At 33.0% G+C, this 24,183-nt stretch overlaps 1 protein-coding gene across 2 annotated transcripts in view; it reads right to left on the reverse strand.

Moving 5' to 3' along the window:
• Positions 1-24,183, reverse strand: part of SHC3 (SHC adaptor protein 3) — a 159,984-nt gene that overhangs the window by 44,441 nt on the left and 91,360 nt on the right. For both annotated transcript variants that reach the window (XM_051998154.1, XM_051998146.1), the window contains exons 5-9: positions 22,463-22,516; positions 20,881-20,932; positions 5,960-6,086; positions 2,085-2,235; positions 616-703 (exon numbers count right to left, since the gene is read on the reverse strand). In XM_051998154.1, the coding sequence (XP_051854114.1) occupies positions 616-703; positions 2,085-2,235; positions 5,960-6,086; positions 20,881-20,932; positions 22,463-22,516 (472 nt within the window). The remainder of the gene's footprint in view (positions 1-615; positions 704-2,084; positions 2,236-5,959; positions 6,087-20,880; positions 20,933-22,462; positions 22,517-24,183) is intronic.

A 24,183-nucleotide genomic window follows, 5' to 3' on the forward strand; every position in this document is an offset into this window, starting at 1 on the left:
CTAATTCCAAAATTGAGGTTATCATAACTCAACAAACATAAGGGGAAAGGTCATTAATAGTAAGATGATGTTTCCAGGAGTTGTTTACATGCTATCTGCTATTAGACCATGAATTCCTTGAGAATAAGGACTGGGCTTTTTTGTATTTCTTTGTATTGACAGTTCTTAAAATACAGGCACTTAATAAAGGCATGTTTACTAGACCTGACCAAACAGCAAATAAGGAGTTCATGGAGCAAATCCTCCACTTTCACAAAATCTCACAAAAGTCATAGTAATGTCCAAAGAATGGACAACCAATAGAGAATTATTCTGTTTTGGAAAAAAAAAATTATGCCCTTTAATTCAAAAGATAGCCTGACATCAAGAAGAGTTGAGTTCAAATCTGATTTCTGACATTTGCTTGTTAGTATGGTGCTAGGCAAATCACTTTATCTTTGTTTGCCTCAGTTTCTTCATCCATAAAATTTAAATAAAAATAGAAACTACTTCCCAGAGTTGCTGTGAGAATCAGATGAGATAGTAATTATAAAGTGCTTAGCCCAGTGCCTGGCTCATAGTCAGCACTATGTTAGCTATTATTAAATGGTGGATTCCCAGAAGAAAGCCGCTTACCTTGATTAATAGGTGCATGCTGCCAATCATCACTGAATTTGCCTCCTAAGTGCCGTCCCTGGTAGTAAGTTTGCTCTCTTCCTGCAGTCTATGGAAAGAGAAACAGAAAGAGACAGAGAGACACATAGAGAAAGAGATGGAGTGGAAGGGAAGGAAGGAAAAGGAAAAAGGGAGGGAGAGAGAGAGAGAGAGAGAGAGAGAGAGAGAGAGAAAGGGGGGAAAGAGGGGGAGTAGGAAGAGAGAAATAGAATCATCCTCTTCAAGTTTCACTATTGTTAAAAGCTATAATAATAGTAGTGGTGGCCTTGATGTTGTGACAGATTACATGCTATATTTATGCCCAATTTTCTCTTCATGGCTCCAGGGCAGCATTAAGATTTCAAGTTCTTTGAAGAATGTGTTTGTGTAGGTGTAAGGAATACTTTCTAACTTCGCTTATCTTCATTAACTCTCATAAATTTTTATTGTTCTAAAAATCTTTTATCCAAGTGCAACAATAAAATGGGCTCTTCCCTATGCAGCTGCATTACTTAACATATGTTTTAAAAATACTATTCAATTAGCAAATATCAACTTCTTCATGGCCAGCACATATAAATATTTGTGTTCAGAGTGAGCTAACATATTGATCCTACCACTGATAGTTTAATACATAAGAATTTGCTCTTACTGAAATGTCCCTTGTAATACCTAACATTGTAATTTTCGCTCACAAATTTCTGATTTAAGAGATATGACACATTTTCTTATTATAAAAAGAGATATCAAAATATAAAAAGCTAAGTGCTTTATTAAGGTAGTTTAGGAATAAGATCAAGATGGGCTGTGAAATTCCAGAATGTTATCTTTCCCGAGAACTACGTATATTATACCATTCTTATGGCCCCGAAGCATCCTGATACATTTATCAACCTTCTATTATTTCTTTTTTTTTCTGCATCAATATCACAGGATGGTATGTTGATGACGTTATAAATTCTAAGATGAAGAGGTCACAATGGAGAACAAGGAAGAAATATTCAATTTCCTTCCCCACCCCCATTTCATGCATTAGCTTTTTTTAAAGTATATTATAAATTGAAGAGGAAAATGGGATTGGAATTGCAATTTTCAATATGAAATCTATTTAATAACCATGTGGGATAATAAACAAAGAAAAATACAAGAGTCTGATTAGATGTTAAAGTTGTATTCTATTACTGAACACAGAATGTCCAACCACACATGAAAAATTTTAGAAATTTGATATAAGGCAGCATAAAATGATTCAAGTAATAACACAATTTGTGTTGAACATGCTAATTTTCATTTTTTATTCAAGTCTCAAAATATTTTTATACTTATTTAACATAAAAATATCCAACAAAAAGGCTAGTGAGATAAGCTGCCAAGAGAATAGAATTTAAATTAACTGTATAGTTCAGCAAATTGACCCCTCACCAAAGGAAAAAAGAAATCTTCTGACATACCTTGCTTGTGTCAGCAGTACAAATTCTGGTTTTTGATCTAACATCAAGAAACTCTCCCACATGGGGCACTTTGTTGGGAATGCTGTTATAATATGGATGTTCTGTTCTTTCTCCCTCTTCTTCCATCCATGGCTCATCCAGACTTTGCCTGCTGTAAGGATAGGTTTGACACTGGCTTTAGTAAGTAATGTGTACTTGCAAAGCAATCAACTGGCCTAATGAATATTATTCATGCCTCTAATAAGATAGTTTCATCATCCACATAATCTATTCAGACATTTTACTCTATGTTGTTGACCTTTTTCCTTCTGAAGCAGCTGCCAATTATTCAAATGAGTTGTGCTCAGAAAAATTCAACTTTCCAGTTTTCTTGTTCTATACAGTGCATAGGGGTGGCTCCATCTTACAAACTCATCCATAATTTCTATTTCTTTTAGGTCACTCCTAAAATGAACAATTCTGGCTCAAGCTAAAAGTACATCTGCTTTGCATCTATCCCTGATACTGTAGAAGATAAGAAAAAAAAATCTTTTTAAAGAGACAATATGGAAGGAGTAGCTAGATGGTGAAGTGAATAGAGCACTGGCTCTCAAGTCAGGAGGACCTAAATCCATTTAATACTTACCAGCTGTCAAGTCACTTAATTCCATTTGCCTCACAAAAAAAAAAAAAACAAACAAACAAACAACAGCAACAACAACAAAAACAAAAACACACACACACACACACACACACACAAAAAAAAAAAAAACCCTGAGGACAAAGAGCCAAAATGTGAGTGTTTTTTTCTTGATTTTAACTCTTCACAATTTATATCAGTGAATCAATCAATCATCAAAAAATAAGCATTTATTAAGTGTCTACTATCTACTATGAGTAAGGTACCTTGTGAAGCACTGAAGATTTTTTAAAAAAGTAAAATAGTATTTACTTCAAGGATTCCATTGGGAGAGACAACATATAAATAAATGCAAAATAAATAAAAAGTAATTGAATGCAAGATAGTAGAGGAGGAAAGGTACTAGTAGCTGGGGAATAAAAAAAGCCTTATTGAGTGATGTACTTGAGCCGTGTGAAAAATCTGATCAAATGGCTTAGCACAGACTACATCCCTTTTGTCCCACACTATATGAATTTTATATTTATTTTTAGTAATAGCTTTTGTTTTTATTTTATACTTCATTTCCCAAAATATCTCTCTCCCAGAGAGTTACTTCTTATAAAGAAAAAAGAAAGTTAAAAAATTGTCTACCAGTAAAGAGCATGAAAAAATAATCTATTCTACTGTTCTCTAAATCTGGTTCCTGAGACTCTTGGTTTAAACCAGGAATTTCTTATAGCTCTATCATTGCCTTAACTCCTCCCATCTCCCCATACATAATCTTTTCATCTCTTGAGATACACAGTTTCTACCAGGTCTTTGAAGGAGCCTCAGAAATGTGCAGGTTTTCTCTCTGAGTGAATCCTCCTCTCTGTGTGTAGTGTCTCTTCTCTTTGTGTATCTTACATCTCATCTCTTCAAACCAGTGAAAGCAATTTTCCCCAATCACCTCTTCCATCAAAGTTTGCTGTAATGTTTGAATGTATGAGTAGGGTTATCAAATTCTACGCATATCAACAACCAAAGTCTAAATAGCTGAGCACACTTATAAGCAGTACAATATCAAGAAAAAAAAAAAAAAGAGAGATGGTGATTAAGCAAAGTGCATGTAAAATGTTAAAGAGAAGATAGATATATAAGAGAGAATAAGTAGATGACATGAAGTTCATGACAAAAAGCTGTGTGGATAACAGTTCAAATGGGATCAAAGAGAATAGAACTGAGAAATTAGGAAAGCAAAAAAGTAAGACTATATGGAAGATAAGAAGGATGAGACAACTAAGAAATTAATTTTTTTAAAGGCTCCATTTGTGAAACAAGGAAAGTAAAATAAAATGCCACAGTATCAAGGCCACCTCAGTAAAATTTTAGCAACTTTATAACATTTTCATTTTGTTTTCTTAATATTCATGATGTTGTCCTACAACAGTTGACTAACACTGAATGGCTCCAAGCACCAAGCACTTCAAATAATAATGTCCTAAACAGTAAAGGCTTGGTTTGGTCAAATTACTCTAAGAATCTACATTTAAGAATTCATTAATCTAAGGACCCAAATTCCACATGTGAAACAACTAATAAAAGAACTGGGAACTAGTTTTCCTTCTCCTTTTGCTGCTTCATAAAACTTTCATTTCTTTCCATGCAATTCACACAAAGTGGCTGAAGACATGAACTTACCTTTTGTGAGACTGTTAATGTCTAAAACAGTCATAGAATTTGACATATATCAGAAACCTAGGATATCATTTAGTTCAAACTCTTAATTATGCAGATACCTAAGATTCCACAGCCAATTAATGGGAAGCCCAAAATCAGAAGCCAGATCTCCTGATTCTCAATTCTCTATTTTCTTTATATATACCACCTCTTCAATTTAAGAAATCTAAAATTTGTTCTCATTCGAATGTGCAGCTGAATTTTTTTCACAAAAAAGTGAACTCTATTAAAACATTGCCAAGAAATAACCATTGAAATCAGACACTGTGTATGGTGGAAAATATTGTCTGGAAACTTAGGAATAAGAATACCACTTATGTATCTCTACATGCATGTCTTGATACTATTTTTGATGAATGAAAAACAAAAATAAAACTATTCAAGAAAGAGGAAATTTAAAAAATAAGAATGAATGCTCTATACTATCACTAAAGGCAATATATCTATATACCTATAACAATGCCCTGACTTATCTATGAATTATAAGAATAAAACATTAGAATTAGGTATTATCTGCATCCATCCTTGAAAAGGTGAATTTTAGACAAGTAAAAAGAAGTCATATTTTGGAGCAGGCTATAAATTAATGGAACAAAGACATGTAAATTATCTTTAAATTGACTTTAAAAGGTTTAGAAAGACAAGATATATAAAATAAAAACCACATATAACAGGTTCTTAAGGGAAGGTAGAAATGTTGGGAGACAGGCCATCATGGCCTTTGAAGTCAGGCCTTTTGAGTTTCACATAATGATTTGCAATGCTCTTCTATAAAACATTGACAAAAATTGTATAGATGAAAGGGACCTTATAGACCACTGAGTCCAAACCTTTTACTTGCACAGGGGAGAGGTAAAGAGACTTGCTGAGGATTCCACAACTATGTCTGAGTTGCAATTGATCTCAGACTTTCCTCATTTCATACCCTAACTAAATGGCAATGATGTCTCTTTCATAGTCAGGGCACTAAACCAGATGAATCTTAGCACCAGCTGGCCCAATAGGACATTTCTTGTTTTATTTTTCCTTTTTATGATATACACAGGAAATTGTGGGCAATTAATTCAAGCCATTAGGTAATCTTTAGATCAAATGGGACTCATGTAAGATGCAGGAAGATTAAAATATAGGTGACAGCATTATTTTGGATTATAAACTTCCAGAAAGCACAAACTATCAGATCAATAATTTTATAGAATAGCTAGCACCAGGCATCTTACAAAGAGGGATTTTTTTAGAAGATGTTTTTCAATGATAATAATAATACAAATGCAATGAGAAATGACATGAACCTGGTAAAAAATGATACATGGAAACATTCCATAGTTGCATGGTCCATTGCAGAAAGAACAATTAAAATGAATTAGTTTTTCATGTAACCTTGATCACTGTTACTATAGTTTCTCCTTACACCATTATCATATTATATTTCAGGTGATTCTGTTGATCAGAAATTTAGTAGTCTTAATTAAAAACAAAGCACTAAAATTTGTTTCTCCCCTTGTGTGCATTTTAAAGAACATTGATAACAAAGCAGTCTTACACTTTTACTTACCAGTCATGAAGAGCAGATATCTTTGAAGGACATTGTAAATACTGCTTGAATCGAAGCTCAAAAGCTTGACCTATAGTACTGATAACATCTCGAGCCAAGCCATCAGAGCATTCCAGTATGTGACAAGCTAATGAAAGCAAGGAAGATAAAGCAGTCTGTGCAGAAGGCTTTGTTTATACTACCCATGCTTTACCACAAATAAAACTTCCTTAAAAAGCTATTTCAAGTAAGATGGTTTCAAGAACTTTTTACTTTTTTTAATATTTTCAAACTATTTCATCACATTTACTCTGTCATCTGATAATCTCATAAAAATCCCTAGAGATAAGATATTATAAAATTCTTGAAAAGTAACCACATTAACCTTCACTAAAATAATTTCTTTCCCTTTAGACTGTATAACAACAGCAAAAGCAAATAAATAAGGTTTTGGTTTTTAGACCCTTACTAGGGAATGAGAGTACTCAACTTGGCCTAATCTAGCTGTTAAAGTGGTTCCAAATTAAGTGAAAATTGAAATAGCTGATTTGTACATATAAAAAAATAGACTTGAAGTCCCACAAAACTTAGCATTTTTATTTGTTGTTTATTCATTTCTTATCACAGTAGTTGCCTTCACCATATTGAATGGTAGCTTTTATTTCCATTTCCAGTATTCAGGGTTATTAAAACCAAAATATCAACAATTGCTATCTACGGATCATTTGAGAGTTCTTAAATGCTAAACCCTTCTAGCTTTGTATGACTCATCACCAAAAATCTCCTAATGGGCAATTAGTTTCTCTACAATCCTGTCAATGCAGAGATAGGCAGAAAATATCCATAAATGTTCTATGCAGTCACTATTAAAATAACTCATCAGTAAGAAAGAGGGAAGAAAAAAAGGATTTATTAAGTGCCTACTGTGTGTCAGGCACTATTCTAAGGATTTTACAAATTGATCCTCAATAGCCCTAAAAGATAGACCCTACCGTGTTTCCCCAATAATAAGACCTATCCCGAAAATAAGCCCTCCCCTTACTGTGTAAGATTCCTCTAAAATAAGCCCTCCCCCGAAAATAAGCCCTATTGAGATTGCTACTGTGGTGAAGGTGATCCCCTGTGCTACACGCTACATTACGGTACCCTCTGTATGCACACAGACCCCCCCTCTCACCCCCCCCACCCCCGGGTGAAACGCACACCACGGTCCGAGCTGCATCCAATCAGAGCCTTCTTCTGAAGGAAATAGAGGCTCAAGACATCCAGAACGGAATTCAGGGTATGGACACTTATGACGATGTTGTTGAAGAAGGTGACATGATCATTATTGAATAAAGATATTTTTTTTGTTCACATTTACCTGTTTATTAAAATTGCTGTCAATGTTCATTAACATAAGCCCTCCCCTGAAAATAAGCCCTCTGGTGTTTTTCTGTCCAAAAAAATAATAAGTCAGTGTCTTATTACCAGGGAAACACGGTATAATGATTCCTATTATAGAGCTAAGGAAACTGAGGCAAATAGAGATTGAGTGACTTGCCTGGTCACATAATTAGTAAGTGACTAAGACTGGATCTAAACTTAGATCTTCCTGATTCCAGGACCTGCCTAGGTCAGAATACTAAATAATAATGAGACAGGATAGTAGTCTGATATTGAACTGGGGGCAATTCTATACAAACAATATACAATGTTCTTATTAAAAACACTTTGGTCTAAAAGCAATAAAGAAATCTTATCATTAGACCATTAGCTTTTAAATTTTTATTAAGGGAAAGTTACAGATGGGTAACAGGAATAGATTAGTCATTAATATCAGAAAAACTGAATTCATAGCTCTTCATTTATAATCCCACAAGCATTAGACTCTCAAAATTTATTCAGATGAGGTCCCATCTGAAAATAGTTAGGAAAAAGCAATAGTCATAAATCACTAGTTAAGAAATATAAAAATGAATTCCTAGAAATAAGATCATTTTAAACATTGTAAAGTCCAGGTTTTGAAGTAAATTTAAAAATTCTCAAATTCTATTTGTCATTTTTTCAATTATTACATTTTTAAAATATTTAAATTCCTATTTCCTAAGAGATTTAGTTATTTCTTAAGGATTTTTCTTTAAATTCTTAGAAACTTTTCTCTTCTTCATATTAAGTACTATATTAAAAGGGGACCATTTTACTATAACCATGAGGTAAAAGGAAGAATGACAAAGTTGATAGTGAGCTCCAGAGTCATGAAGACCTTTGTCTCTAGTCTTATGTCTTAAGAGTATTAGCTAAATGAGCACATAAATCAGTACTACTGCTCTAAGAGTATGGTATTTGAACTTCGGGTTGATTTATTTAGGACTGGATATTAAAATAGAAAGGTAACATTTCAATAATTAGAGTGCAGTTTAGAGTATCTGACCATCTGAGCCCATGCCATAGGTCATTCTTTGACTTGCTAAGTGACTTTGGGTAAGCCTGAACTACCCTACTATATCATCTTATTTTCCAATTTGTTAAGTGAGGACATTCTGTGCTTCATACAAAGGTTATGAATGCAAATGACTACAAAATGCAGTGAATCTTTCCAAAAAAAAAAAAAAAGAAGAAGAAGAATATTAAGTTAAGATTAGAAGGAGAAAAGAACCTTGCAAAACTATTTCTACAGGGACTCCAAGAGGAAGGGTCCTAGTTTTCAGAAAGTTCTTCTCCAGAAGACAGATATACAAAGTACCTTTTGATATTAGGTTTAAAGAGACCTTCTTACAATAGAAGATGGAATGTATTTTTATCTCATTAAAACCTGTTTATTTTTCAAATAGTTCTCCATGTATTTATGCTGAAGGATGTCTTTCTTTCCTTCCCCCTTGTCACCTTGCAAGAGACTTGTAATGAAGCATGTACAGCCCTAGTAATCGTTCCCTTGGTAACCGACAGAACTATACTGGGCATAGAAACAGAGACATGAAAGGTAACCTTGTTAAAATATGAAAACTGAAAAGAGGAAGAAAAATACAAAGAAATCATTAGCTTCTCCTACACAGGCTGTTTCTTTGTCTTCTTGGAAAGGTACAATTTGAGATAAACTATTACCATAATAAAAGCCATCATCTAGGTACTTGTCATCTAATGATAATTAAATACCTATGGTTCACTATGCATTATACTGTGTACAAGTTAGAGTCTCATAAGGTATCCAGCAGTTCATATTATTAGGTTTTATGCTCCCAGGACATAACTCCCTTTTTAAGGCTAATGTTCCCTTTGAAATCAAAATTAGTACTGCACATAGAAGGAGGAAAAGGAGTTTACCAGGAAAATTAACTCAAAGATAATATTTGAATCACATTATTACCTTCATTCCTTTGGTATTCAGATCACATTTTCAGCTATGGGCACAATGGATGAGACTAGAGAAAACTCAGGGATATCTATTGGTATTTTATTATTATAATATTTATTATTTAGCATGCATCAAGCAGCAACCTTTGGCAAATGCAAATCAATTATTAGATGATATATATTAATGCCTACTAAGAGAGGAGGCTAAATGACTTGATAGAACCAAGAGCAGCAAATAGAAGAGACAAAGAAGTACATTTAGACTTGATGTCATAAAAACCTTCAAATTAGAATTATCTAAGTTTAATGGATTGCCCAGAGAGTTGTGCATTTGCTGTCTTTGGAAGTCTTCAAGCAGAGTATATGAATACTTTTCAGATATGTTGAAGTGGGGATTGTTTGATTTGGGGGTTGAACGAGATAGATATTGAGATCCTCAACATTTCTAGACTTCAGTGATTCTGAGTAAATAATAGGTACTGATAACTCATATCTAGGTTAGAAATGTACAATTTCTAACATTGTGAAACCATGGCAAAATTTTTTTTTGATTTATTTTATTTTGTTGTCTTGGCTGGAAATCTGAGGAAGGAGACTAAGAAATTAGGTGGGGAAGATGTCACTCCATTCCATTAACTAGTCTTTATATTTTTATAAAATAACAACAGCCAGTCAATCAATTAGAGATGTGAACAAGGTTTACATATCTTCACTAAAGGAATCAATCAATGACAGGTTTTAGATTAATTGCAAAAAGAACTAGAATGTCATTGTTTGAAGTGAAATGAAGCTACATGGGAAAAGTATTACAGTTGGTTGAGGAGATTGGTCATGCCCTGCTGTTTAGCAGAAAAAAAAAATCAGCAGGAATTCAAGTGTCTGGTAGACTGAAAGGAGGTGTTATATATGTCAATAGCTAAGCACTGGGCAACCTCAGTGAGGTAAGCCTTGGTGGCCCCATGCAGAAATTAATGAGGTGAGTTAGAAAGAATAAATAGTATGGAGGCAACAGGAAGGAGGAGGGTTGCAAAAGAATCTTGTTGAAGGCACCAGTTTTACCACTTCTTCAAAGAGTAAGAGAAGTTAGAAGCAAAAATCTACCTGTATATTCCTTCTCTTAGTGACAATAGACACTATAACATGCTCTGTTCTGTCTTGCCTAAACATTTCAGGAAAACCAAATCTTTCTTCAACCATAAAGAAGTCAAAGTTAGTTAAAGATAAATATAAATTTAACTTAAGGCATATAGTTCTTATACCTAAACCAGGAAAAGCAAAAACAAGGAAGAAAACTATAGACCAATTTTCCTAATGAATATTGATACAAAAAATTAAGTAAAATACTAGCAAAAAGATTATAGCAATACATTACAAAAACCATACACTATGACTAGGTGATTTATAGCAAGAATGCAAAGTTAGTTCAGTCTTAGGAAAAATATAGGCAAAATTGATCATATTAATAATAAAACAACAACATTCATACAATTTTATGAATAGATGCAGAAAAAGCTTTTGACAAAATGCAAGATTCATTCCTATTGTTAACACTAGAAAGTATATAAATAAGTGGAGTTTTGCTAGCAATTATAAGTACTATCTAAAATGATCAAAAAGCATTATCTTAAATAGAAATAAGCTCAATAAGAACTAGAGTGAAACAGTGACATTTATTGTTCTATGGCATACTAGAATTGCTAGCTATAGCAATAAGACAAGAAAAAAATTCAAGGAATTAGAATAGACATTGAGGAAACAAAACTATCACTCTTTGCTAGTGATAGAAATGTATACTTAGAACCTCAACTAAAAAACTACCTGAAACAATTATTACTTGTTTCAGAGTTTTAGAAAATAAAATAAATCATCAGCATTTTTATATATTGCCAACAAAATTATTCAGGAAAAGGTAAAAAGAAAAATTTCATTTAAAATAACTGAAGACAATGTAAAATATTTGGGAGTCTATCTGCCAAGACAATCCCAGAAATTATATGAACACAATTACAAAATATTTGATAGACAATTGGAGAAATATTAACTGCTCATCAGTAAAGCAAGCCAATATAATAAAAATGAATTTTTTTCCTAAATTATGTATTCAGTTCAACACCAAGCTATAAAAAAGTTTTATAGATCTAGATAAAATAATAAAATTCATCTGGAAAAACAAAAGGTCAAGAATATCAAGGGAACAAATTTTTTTTAATGTGAAAGAAAGCCTAGAAGTATTAAATTTCAAAGTATATTACAAAGTGAAAATCATGAAAACAAATTGGTATTGACTTAGAAATAGAGAAGGGAATCAATGAAATAGATTAAGTTCAAAAAACAAAATATCAAATGACCATAGTAATTTACTTTTGAGATAAAAACTCACCATTTGATAAAAATTGCTAGAAAATTATAAAGCTCACACTACATATCAAGGTCTGGTCAAAATGATAAGGTCAAAATGAATCATGATTTACACACAAAGGATGATATCATAAACAAATTAGGAGAGTAAGAAAACTTTTACTTTTTAGATCTATGGTTAAGAAAATAATTTATGACCAAAGAACATATAGAGAGCATCATGGAAAGTAAATTTTGTTTATATTATATTAAAAAGGTTTTATACAGACAAAACCAGTCAAAATTAAAAGGAAAACAAGAAACTATGGGAGGGGCATGTTGGAATTTTAAAGCAAGTTTCTCTGACAAAAGTCTCATTTCTCAAATATATAATGGAATGAGAGAAATTTACAAAAATGAGTCACTCCCTAATTAATAGGCAAAGGATATGAACAGGCAGTTTTCAGAAGAAACCAAAGCTGTCTATAATATTTTTAAATGCCCCAAATTATTATTGATCATAATCTGAAGTATCTTGTCATTCCTATCAGATTGAGTAACAAAGAATAACAAATGCTGGAGTGGATATGAAAAGTTGGGACACTAATGTAGTATTGGTGAGATTGTGAACTGATCCAAATATTCTGGAAAATAATTTGTAACTAAGCTCAAAGGACTATAAAACTCTGCATATCCTTTGACCCAGAAATACCATTAGTAGGTCTGTGTCCTAAAGAGATCAGGACAAAAGAAAAAGAAACCATAGATGCAAAATATTTTAAGCAACTCTATCTGTGGCAACAAAAATAATTGGAAATTGAGGGAATGTCTACCAATTGAGAAAGGACAGCACAGGCTATGACATATAGTTGTGATGAAATATTATTGTGTTATAACAAATGATAAACAGGATGTTTTCAGAAAAGCCTGGGAAGACTTATGCAAACTGATGAAAAAAGAAGTAAGCAGGACCAGGAAAGCATTGTACACAGTAATAGCAATATTTTAATAATTATCAACTATGATTAATGACAACTATCTTGTTAAATATAATTCCTAAGGAGTTATGCTGAAAAATCCTGTCCACCTCCAGAGAGAAAACTGATGAACTCTCAATACAGTTTAAAGCATAATTTTTTTACTTTATTTTTCTTAAGATTTTTTTTGGAGGGAAAGAGGAGTTGCAATATGGTTAAATATGGAAATATGACTTGTATTATTTCATAAATATAATAGATATCACATGTCTTGCTTTCTCAATGGATGAAGGAGGAAGAGAATTTGGAACTCAATTTTTTTAGTGAATGTTAAATATAAATATGTAATAAATAACACATGTATCTATATATGTATATGTGTATTTGTACTCCAACACCTCTAATCCCCATACTAATTATCATTAAAACAATCAGCCTGTTTATTCAACCACTACCCTTAGCAGTACAACTGACAGCCAATATCACCGCCAGCCACCTCTTAATTCACCTATAGATATATCTGTACGTGTCAATATATTGTGTGTGTGTTTGAATCTCAGAAGAAGCAATCACATAGATCTGAGAACCCATTATATTGCTTTTAAGCTTAAAAAAAAAAAGCTAAGTGTTGTAATTGGGTGAAGATATTAAAGACAAAGGAGGTAGAAAGAAAAGGATGATGATCACTATCCTGATCACCAGCACCACATGAAGCAGCACTTACATCCCTTGCTATTACATAGATAATATACTGGGGTTTAGCACGTCTTAAAAATCGTCCAACACTTTGTTGGCTTAAAAACATAAAAACCTATAATTTCTAGGTTCTCTTTTTTTTGAGAATTTCTTCCCCTAAAATTCTCAGAAAAAGGAGATTTTTTCCTATTAATTTCTTCATGTTTCTATTCTGTCTTCATTTTTCTCATTTTAATTTGCTAAAAAGAATTGATTAGAGTTGTTATAATGCCACAAGCTACCATTTTGGAAGCACAGAAAGAAAACTGAAAAGGATTCAGTGAAATGAGAGTTCATATTTTTAAAAATAAAAATGGATAAATCAATAATTCAGAAATGGATAGCTATGATCTTGTTAACCAGACATCTTTACCTCCTATCTACCATATAGTACTAAATACCGAGGGGGAAAAAAGAGAGTCATTATTACATTGTAAATGCTTTGAAGCAAACAAAAAAAATTAAGTAAAAACATAATGAGTTGGGAAACAAATTCTATAATTTTTTCTATATTCTAAAGTTCACATTATGCTGGATCTTTACTTTGTGATTTTTCAATGGCATCAATTCAAAAGTACTACAATTTTGTCCTAACCTCCTCAATTATTCACATGAACTACTGATTGTTTGAAGTATGTCTCAAAAGATTGCAATCAGTGCAATTCAAGCAAATTAATGTGTATTTAAATAAATAACTGAAATTACTGAATCAAAAACATGCTCTTAGAAAACTGATACTAACATCAAGATAGAAGATAAATATGAGAGCAGATATTCATTTATGAATTTTGAATGTCAAAATTTAAAATGGCCTTAGAGAAGTAAATGAGCTAACAAATTTAAGTCCTCAAAGAACATATAGGAAGAAAATATTTTAAAATAAAGAGCACACTAAATTCTTTTAAGAATGATCAAATGCCAGATATGGTAATATATGCCTGTAATCCCATCTACTATGAAGACTAAAGCTGCAGGATGTTTTGAGCTTGGGAATTCTGAGCAATAGTGGGTTGGCTAAGCCACTCAGTGTCCAAACAAAGTCTAACATCAATATGATTAGCCTTCAGGATCAGGAAGTCACCAGGTTGCCAAAGAATTGGCATAAGTTAAAAATATAAGAAGCTTTCATGTTAATAAATAGTAAGATTGGACTGATGATTATCTATGAGACAAAGGGAGATCTAGTCTTAAGTAAACTACTAAATAACTAATGATTGAATAGATGATGATAGATGACAGGTAGGTAGGTAGGTAGGTAGACAGACAGATAGACAGACACACATAGATATAAAGATAGATATATAAAAAGTAATGTCTGGATAAGAACACCAAAGGCTACCAGGCTAAATAAAAATAATAAAAATAATATTGGGATATATAACAAAACTCCAGAAGGGGGAATTGTGCATGGAATTATCTTTGGATGAGGAGTAATTAGATGAATTGGATATGATATCTAGTGTCTAAAACTGCAGACGGATATGGAAAACTTGAAGAGAATTCAAAGAGTAAAAATGATTTAAAGGTGTCTTGAGAAGGATCTAAAGCAATGCTAATGGATGAGAATTATATCAGTAGATGAACTAAATTTCTCTACAAGATTATAAGTTCTTTGAGGGCAGGAATGATTTTGTCCACTCTTTGTATTGTCCCCAAGTACAAAGATCAGAACATTCTCCACATGATAAACAAAATTTAAAAAAATAAAAATTTGTCAAGTATTTACTATTTGCAAAGCACTATTCTAAGCACAGGAAGTACAGAGTGAAAAGTAGAGATCCTGCTCTCAAGATCACATCATAAGGAAGGATGAAACATATAAAGGAAGTTTCAGCCACCATTCAGATGGAAAATCCCATAATTCTTGGGGTGCAATATCAAAGCAGATGGCAATGCATCTTCTTTAATGTCATTTTCACTGAAAAGAAAATCATATCTGTTTCTCTTTTTGAACCATTTGAAAGTGCCAAAGACTGTTACTGAGAACTTTTCTTTTCTGAGTCTTCAATAGCCACGGTTGCTGAGGAGACAGGACTTTAGCACCTGCAGAAACATCACACAGTTTGCATCTACATAGGATGTACTTGCTGGGATGATAGTTATGAGGTAATTGATAAATATTCATTGCATGGTATTTATGTTATTTTAAAGGACATCAAGGAAGCTCACCAACCCAAGGAAATTTCTCTTAACATCACGCTCCAGAGCCCTAGATTCTTTCTCCAAGGAATGAAACCTTGAAACTTAAAATAGGAATCCTCTTTAAAAATACAATCATTTCAAAGAAAGATGATATTTTTATCTTTTCTCAACCACTGACATTTTAACATAATAGAAGGTCATTCCACAAATTATATACCAGTTCCCCTAAAAACTTCCAGGGATATACAAGCATTTATTAACCACCTACTATGTAGTAGACATTGTATTTAAATACTTGTGTTTGAGATGATGAGGCAGCTTTTTAATCCATAAGTAGGAAAAGCTAATAATTCAGTGGATCTCTAATGGGGGTCAACCATTCCTCTATTTCTTCCTTTTCTATATGAAAAGCATTACTAGTTATCTTTGACTCTCTGTGAAAGGGTCTAGGATGGGCTGGTATATTTTTCTACAAACTCAGAAATGAAAAACTATGAGCACATGGCATCTAGTACAAATATATTAGTATAAGAGATATTGAAACTGGATTCAAAATTCGGGCTAACTCTTGTTGTATGTTTCTTTTATGAACATAAATAACCAAACAACAATCTTGAGGTATGTATATTTAGGCTTGCCAGTGAATGAATACATTTTAGCAAGGATTTGAAGGACACCAGGGAAGCTTGGAGCCAAAGGGGGAAAATGTGTAAAGCTAGAAGAAAAAATGTCTTATATGAAGAACAAGGTCAATGAATCAAAGAGCATGGTGCAGGGGAGGCAGGTTAAAGTATAAAAAGACTGGAGTCTTTGTTTGGAGTTTGTAATGTGGTACAAACAATAGCCAGTAGACAAAAAGAGACTGAAAATCAGTGAGAGTAAAGATAATAGAGGGGTAAACCTACTGAAGAAAATGAAATGGTATTATTTGTACATGTAGAGGGATTTGCCTTGACAAGAGATACCTCATCATGTGAGATAGGGATGAAGGCAGAAATTGTAGCAAAAGGCATCTGAAAGATTTGAATTGAGGAGAAGGAAAGAGCAGAAAACTCTTAGCAAATTACCTCAATTTTTTCAGTGAAACATGGGACAAGGCTCTCAATTGAGAGGCTTAGAGGAAAGGAATTTTGGGAGGTCTGAGGAGAGATGAAAAGATTTAGAAAAGAATTTGTGCAGACTGGTCAGTGAGTAGAATAAGAAGGCACAAAAGGATTGCCTTGCAGCAGTGAGGCTCCTATTCAAGTTATGTAACAAATTTGTAGTGCATCCAGTCAGCATGCTTTTATAATTGTCCCCATCTTTGTTTAGTAACACGTGAGTTAAAAGCAAAGGCAGTGGATAATGGAAGTAATTCAGGAAGAAGCTTTGGATATATATTTATATATCTATATATCCTCTAGTTTGAGGGCAGGAGTTAGGAAACTGAGAAAGACTGAAACAATAAACTCATTAAGGAAAATAGAAGAATGAATCAGAGGTCAAAACACAACAGCTAAAAGAATTTTGATTCTATGATAGGCATACACTAAGAGAATTTCAACAGAAGATGGGTTACTAAGTGATAAAGACAGAGGCAGAGCCTGGAAGTGGTAATGGGGAGCAAGGAGTATTCTAACTATCCTACGTTGACTAGAGAGTTGGAGAAAATAAATAAGAATAAGTAACCAGTGGTGAAAAGGATGCCAGAAAGGTCATATCATCAGGAGGGATCTCAATGAAAGTCTGATGAAAGAAATGGGGAAAGGAAAAGATTTTAAATCAAAGCAAATGTGTTATCTACAGATCATGTATTACAGAAATCACAATAGAGGGTGTGGGTAGCTTTGGAGTGTGATGTTGGGGAGGACAGAATTAGGGGGACAAGAATAAGAGTAAGTAATATAAGATGAAGAATGCTTTTGTATAGAAATTGCAAGGGTTCAGAATCTCTGAGATCAGGGATTCATTAATCATTGTGGAATTAGTTCAGAAAGATTAATTAATAATTATAGGGGTTCAGCGTCCAGATAATGTTCTCTCAGGAATGTTTGGCAATTCAGGCAATTTCCTAGTGAGGGAAAATAATATAAGACCAGTATATAAGTGTAGGAAACAAAAACAAGTGGTGTTTTTCTGTCTTTAGCAGGAAAGAAGACTCCCAACAAATGTGAAAAGAATATCCCAGAGGACTTGTGTAATTGAAGGAAATATAAAAAGTTCAAGAAGTCAGAAAACCCTAAATCTTCAGTCTATATGGAAGGAGCCCTCTTTACCTCCATTACAGTACTTCTTGAAGTGTAAGATTTCAGCCTATGGCAGGATAAGTTTGACAGAAAATAGGAATTTTGAGGGAAATAGTGCAGAGAGGGGAAATGGAAGATTTCTGGCAAGTTCTTTCTAAACCCATGATTTCTAAAAATAAATGAAGTTCACCTGCTGACTTTTTAAAAATAGTGTACACATACACACACACACACACACACACACACACACACACCCTAGTTGCTGTCTAAGATACACTGAGGTAAAAAGTTTTAATCCAGCTCTTCCTGACTCCAAGTCTAGCATTTTACCCACAACATTGTGCTACTTGAGGATTTTATACATAGGAAAGCAGCTACCTCCCTCTGTTCTATTCAAAGTCAGTCCATAAGTCATTTAAAATAAAAACAATAAATGCTACTTTTGAGGCAAGCACAAAATGCCCTGTATACACAGTTGTTTATGATGTTTCTATCACTACTTTTGACTAATGAAGCTTTGCCATATTTGCCAGTTGCCATAGCAAAGGACAAAAAATAGATTAAAAGCTACTTTAGTCATTCCTTATTTAACCTATTTGCCAAATGGAAAGAAAGGGCCATCAAGGGCAACATCAGTTTAGAATGTAAATTTGTTTGAAAAATTGGTGAAAGCTTAGAAACAATAATGTCTCATAAAACAATGAAAAACATTCCAGGAACAAACAACTTTAAAGAACATTTTGTAAGAGACCTATAAGCAAAATCATTAATGTAGTATTCAAGGACAAAAGGAGTCAGTCAATTTTCAAATATCTATCATGGGCCATAAGCTAAATGCTGGAGATACATACAAAAGGCTTAAAAGAGAGCCTCTCACTTCCTCAGGACCTCAGTCTGAAGGGGAAGACAATGTGAAAATACTTATATACAATCAAACTAGATGTAGGACAAGTTGGAAATAATCAAGAAAAAAGAACATTAGAATTAAGGGGGATCCATAAAGGACTCTTGCAGAAGATGGGATTTTGGCTGGGATTTGATCAAAACTAAGGAAGCCAAGAGGCAGAGATAAGAAGGAAGAAAATTTTAGACATGGATGGGGGGAAGCCCATCAACCCAAGAACATTGTCCTTAATTTCTTGCTCCAGGGTCCTAGATTCTTTCTCCAAGAATCAAACCTTGGGAGTTAAAATAGGCATCCTCTTTAAAAATACAATTATTTCAAAGAAAAATAATACTTTTATCTCTTTTCAATCATTGACATTTTAACATAATACAAGATCATAAGAAGATTATACACCAGTTTCCCTAAAAATTTTCAGGAACATACAAGTATTTATTAACCACCTACTATGTAGCAGACGTACTTAAGTACTTGTGTTTGAAATGATGAGGCAGTTTGTCAGCCCATGATCAGGAAAAGTTAATAGGAAATAAGAGTGAAAGAATGATGAACTAGTTTTCAAGCCTGATTGATAAGAGTTTGGTAGTTTCATCAATAGTATAAGGGAAGTCAAAAAGAGAGGAGGGACAAGTGGTGGGAAGAAGATAATGAGTTCCTTTTTGGTTGTTATGCACTTAGAGTATCTATAAGACATATAGTTTGATATGTTCATTGGTCAGTTAGAGAAATAAATCTAGAGGTTAGAATAAAAGAGTTGGACAAATTAGTTCTTAGAATTATTGGCAGAGGGATGATCATTAAATTCACCATAGCTGATGAAAACAGCAAGTGAAATAACAGAGAAAGAACAGAAGAAGAAGAAGGAAGACAACAACTAAACAAAAGATGCAAACAATACAAAAATTTCAAAACAAATTCTTTGAACTATAATTTCAGACTTTTGGAAGTATTGCTGAAGAAATTAAAAATGGAAAAAGTAACTAGATTGCAAAGAGATGGTCCATAATGGAGGCAGCACAGTTTTGAGAATCTTGAAGAACTGGTTATCAAGATATCTAAAGGAAAATAGCATATCAAAGGCATGGGGAAAAAAATTACTTAAAAAAGCAACCAGTAGAATATCAATAATTATAAACCCATATGCTTACTTTCCCATCTATATGAAATTTTATGAGAATAATTTGTACTTGCATAAAGGCATTCTTGATGTTGTTATTAAAAGAAACCAAGAAAAAAATTGTATATATTATATTGTGTATATTTCTTGTATAAGAAAAAAATCACATTTTTGCCATTACCCAATTTACCAAAAGATAAAAAGAATAAAAGATCCTATTATACTTATTTCTTTTGGACTCTAAAAAGTGTCTTATTTGGTGAAGCAAACATATGTATTTTTGCTTTGTATTACTGGTCTCCAATAAAATCACTTCCAAGCATGTCATATGCTTCATTGAAAGATATGATAGATTTTTTAAATCTTCTTTACAAGCCTTCTGATCATTAATATCAAGTGAGGCATCAATTATGAAGACATAAACTTCCTAAAAGTGTCTTAACTAGAATCCAAGTTCAAGAATCCATTGTGAAGTCCTTCAGATGTTGTTGTTTGTGGATTTCATTATGTTAAATGCATCTAGCTTATATTGCTGTTTGTGGATTTAATTATGCTGAATGCATCTAGTTTATCACTATGAATTCAAAGGATAACTGATGATCAAGCCCCAGTATACTGAGTGAACATCTTGAGGTAATCTTATGGGAGACATAGACAAGAATGGGTAGGCTTGCATAAATTGTTATTTATTTGCACTTAAATGAAATAACATATCAACTAGAGTCTAGGTCTATTGAAGCTACTTTAAAACAAATCGGGGGTGATATTTATTATATAACTAACTAGTATCATTTTTCATATCCTAATAATAAAAACAACTTTTATTTGTTATGATTAAGCAAAAATTACCTATGAGTAATCAAAGCATCATTTTATCATAAACATTCACATATTCATGAAGCTGTAGTGGTGAAAAGTTTATTTTTAAGAAAGAAAAAATCTACAACACAAAAAGATGTTTTTTAAAACTTAATTTAGAGGCTAAAGTCTCTCAATTCCCATTTTGCTATGCTAAAGACTATATAATAAGACAATGTTGATGACCAACATAATCTGTCAACAATCCTTGTCTGTAGAAAAAATAAATTTAAAAATGAATAATTGTGATCCATAGTATTAACAATGTTTAATATAATAGAGGGGAAAAGGGCAAAATATCACAAAAAACATACCTCTATGATTAACAGGGTCTTTAGCTACATATGCAACATAATCTGTTGTATCCTGAAAGGAAAAAAAATACAATTTCAATAAAGAAGGAAAGAGGATTAAAAAAAAAGAAGGAAAGGGAAAAGGAGAGAAGATAGAAAAGAAACAGAGGAAAAAAGAAAGGAAGGAAGGAAGGAAAGAAGGAAGGAAGGAGGGAAGGAATGGAAAAGAGGAAGGAAGGAAAGAAGGAAGGGAGGAAGGGAAGGAAGGAGAACACAGGGAACACAAAGGTTCAAGACTAGAAAAGGACAAAAATTGATCCCATTTTCAAAAAAAGGAAAGAGAACAGTGTCTGCCAAAAATTGGCTTGACTTCAATTTGGGAGAGATGCTAAAATGGAACACTAAAAACAATAGTTTTGTATATCTAGAAAGGAAAATAGAAATTATAAAGAGCAAATATGGCTTTATCTAGAACAAGTCAGGCCAGATGGATCCCCCTTCTATTATTGACAAGGTCACTAAAGTAGTAGAACAGAAGAATGCTGTACATATATAGTTTGTCTCAATTCTAGCAAAGCATTTGAAAAAGTTTCTCTTGCTCTACTTATAAAGAAGTTAGAGAGATATATTAACAAATGCTTTTTCATTTTCAGTACTCATATGCAGCTGATAAGGATGAGAAAAGTCACCAACTATGTCTCCCTTTCCTTCTGTCCCCCAGAATGAATTCTTTAGATCAGTAGGCAACCTGCAGTTGAAACCTGGAAATTCACTGTTTCCCATTGGTTTCCACATGGTTAGGCAGCTTGGCTTTTCTGGATGCTTAGAGACTCAATAGAGTTATTTTGATCATATTTTAAAATTTAGAAAGATTGGAAGGCTAGACTTCAAACACCATCTTTCACTATAGTGTCAACTACAGCCAATAATAGATTTCACAGAAATAGAGAAGGATGGGAAAGCAGAGGGTGGAGAGGGAATGCATTCAGATGAAAACAAGGAAAAAGCAAGTCCATATTTCTGTAACTGATGAGTGAAAGGAGGAAGAGGGGTATTCATAACTCCTTTCTTTTTACTACAGAGGTGGATTGGAATATGATTTTGTTTTTCTTCTTTTTTCTCCTTTGAAATGAGTTATGAATTCAGTCTATGAAATCCAGGAAAGTCACAAAAAAGAGGGGGAACATTTAAAAATAAGATAAATTCTTAAGATGAAGGGGTGGCCCTGCCTAGAGATTCAAATTACTTCTCTAGTCTGTATCTGTTCTATTAAAATACAGCATATAAATGAAAATAGAAATGTCATTCTATCTCTACAAACACTTTATTTACACAAATCTTACAAAACTCTGTTATCTATTTTATATCAAGACAAAGAAAATCCTTTTAAAACTTTTGACTCCTCAGCTCAGGCCTTTTGAATAAGGTTCAAGAAAACTGAGAAAAGAGTTCTAAAAAAAAAAAGAAATATAAAAAATAACCAAAAAGTAGCTTATCAAACCAATAAAGATAATAGCACATTTGGTTTTCTAAAAATAGATACGACTTATAAAGAAAGTTTATGTTCTCCACCATTCTTAAACAAGACAAAAAAATTTCTTACCGGATCACCTCCAGAAGCAAAGGAAATAGATTGCATGTGATGATTTGCTATAATCTGTTAGAAATAGAAATTTAACATTATTTTTAAATTTACTGAGAACCAATATTCAATAGGAAAAAGAAAAACAGGAACCTATTTCATTTCATAGAAAATTTTACCAATCTCACAAAGTGAGAAAAGTGTTCCACTCAGAATAAAAGATACAAGTTGTTGCCATAATGTAATTCTTTACTAATATGTAGTACAACAATGAGCTCCAGAGCCTTTCTGAGAGTTGGTCTACACATGAAGTACCTGGGACCTCCCTTAGCTATTAATATTGAGGTGGTTACTACTGGGTTGTAAGAATCATCCCATGGTCTAAGCCCATATAGTATACATTTCAACTTTCCAATATCAACCATCTAATTGATACATTTAGTTATTAATAATGTATTTACTAGATATCATAGGTTTTTTTTAAAGCTAGAGAATGTTACTCCCATAAATCTGGGGTGCACAGCTTACAAATACACATGGGAAAGAGTGGACACAAACTATCATTAATTCAGTGGCAGTGAGACACATTTGTAAGGAGCACATGTGGCAAAACAACTCACAATCCAGAAGTACGTAGCTTAGAAGTCCTTCTTCTTTGTTCTTCTCTATGGCACAGAATTGCCTGCGCCAATAGCCCTGTCCTGTTCAAAGCCAGCTGCCTTCTTTAACAGACAAGGGACAGAGGTCCCAGAAGTCATTTTTGGGGTGTCTGCCCTCTTTGTACATGCCAATCTAAAGTAAATGTCTAACTCTCTCAAATGGCTTGATGGGGTATCTCTCTCTGAGCAAGTTTCTGCTTGACACTATGGCCAGTGAAGGGGAAATGAGGAAAATTTCTTTCTCCTAATCCCCTCAAGGTCCAAATTCTGGATCTTGTACTCCCTCAAATTCATAAACTTACAGCCCTTTGAAGGTGACCCATGACTATTCCTTCCTTCTGTTTGCCCATGGGATTGCTCCTTCTCAAAAGATCAGGTTATAATTAATGTAATAATGTAACACCTTATTAACACTTTATTACATTCTGGACTTTTTGGTATATACATTCTGGTATAAAGGTATATAAAATAGGTATACAAATTAGACATTTACTGATAATGCATAGTAATTTCACAACCCCCACATTCAGTTATGAGACCCCATAGGGGTCACAACGCACAATTTAAGAAACTGGGCTTTAGATAACATTAAATATATTTCATGTAAACTGATATATTTTTCATGCTTTTAATTTTTTTTTAGCTAATTCTGAAAATACTGGTATTGGTATTATCCATGAAGGCAAGTATTTCCCAAAGATCAGTCAGACAGAATTGAGACCAAGAAACTAAAAGATAATCACTACTAACCACTTACACAGGCATATCTACTCTGCAAAATATCAAAATTCACTTAATAAATGTTAAGAAAATCCCCGCTACTGTTAACTAAGAAGTAATTCCATATTTTGATGTATACTTAATAAATAAAATGACAGATTCAATTAAATCAAAGAGGGTTTTATTATCTACAATAGATCAATGTACGAACACATTTGTCTACATGCCCATCTTGTAATGTCCGCTTACCTATTAGTGCATGACAAATAATTTATGCCAGCAATAAAAGCTAAAACTAACATTGCTGCCTCAGAACATTAATATGTGTGTGAGAGAGAGAGAGAGACAGAGACAGAGACAGAG

The sequence above is a fragment of the Antechinus flavipes genome, chromosome 1, assembly GCF_016432865.1.
Source record: "Antechinus flavipes isolate AdamAnt ecotype Samford, QLD, Australia chromosome 1, AdamAnt_v2, whole genome shotgun sequence".
NCBI lineage: Eukaryota > Metazoa > Chordata > Mammalia > Dasyuromorphia > Dasyuridae > Antechinus > Antechinus flavipes.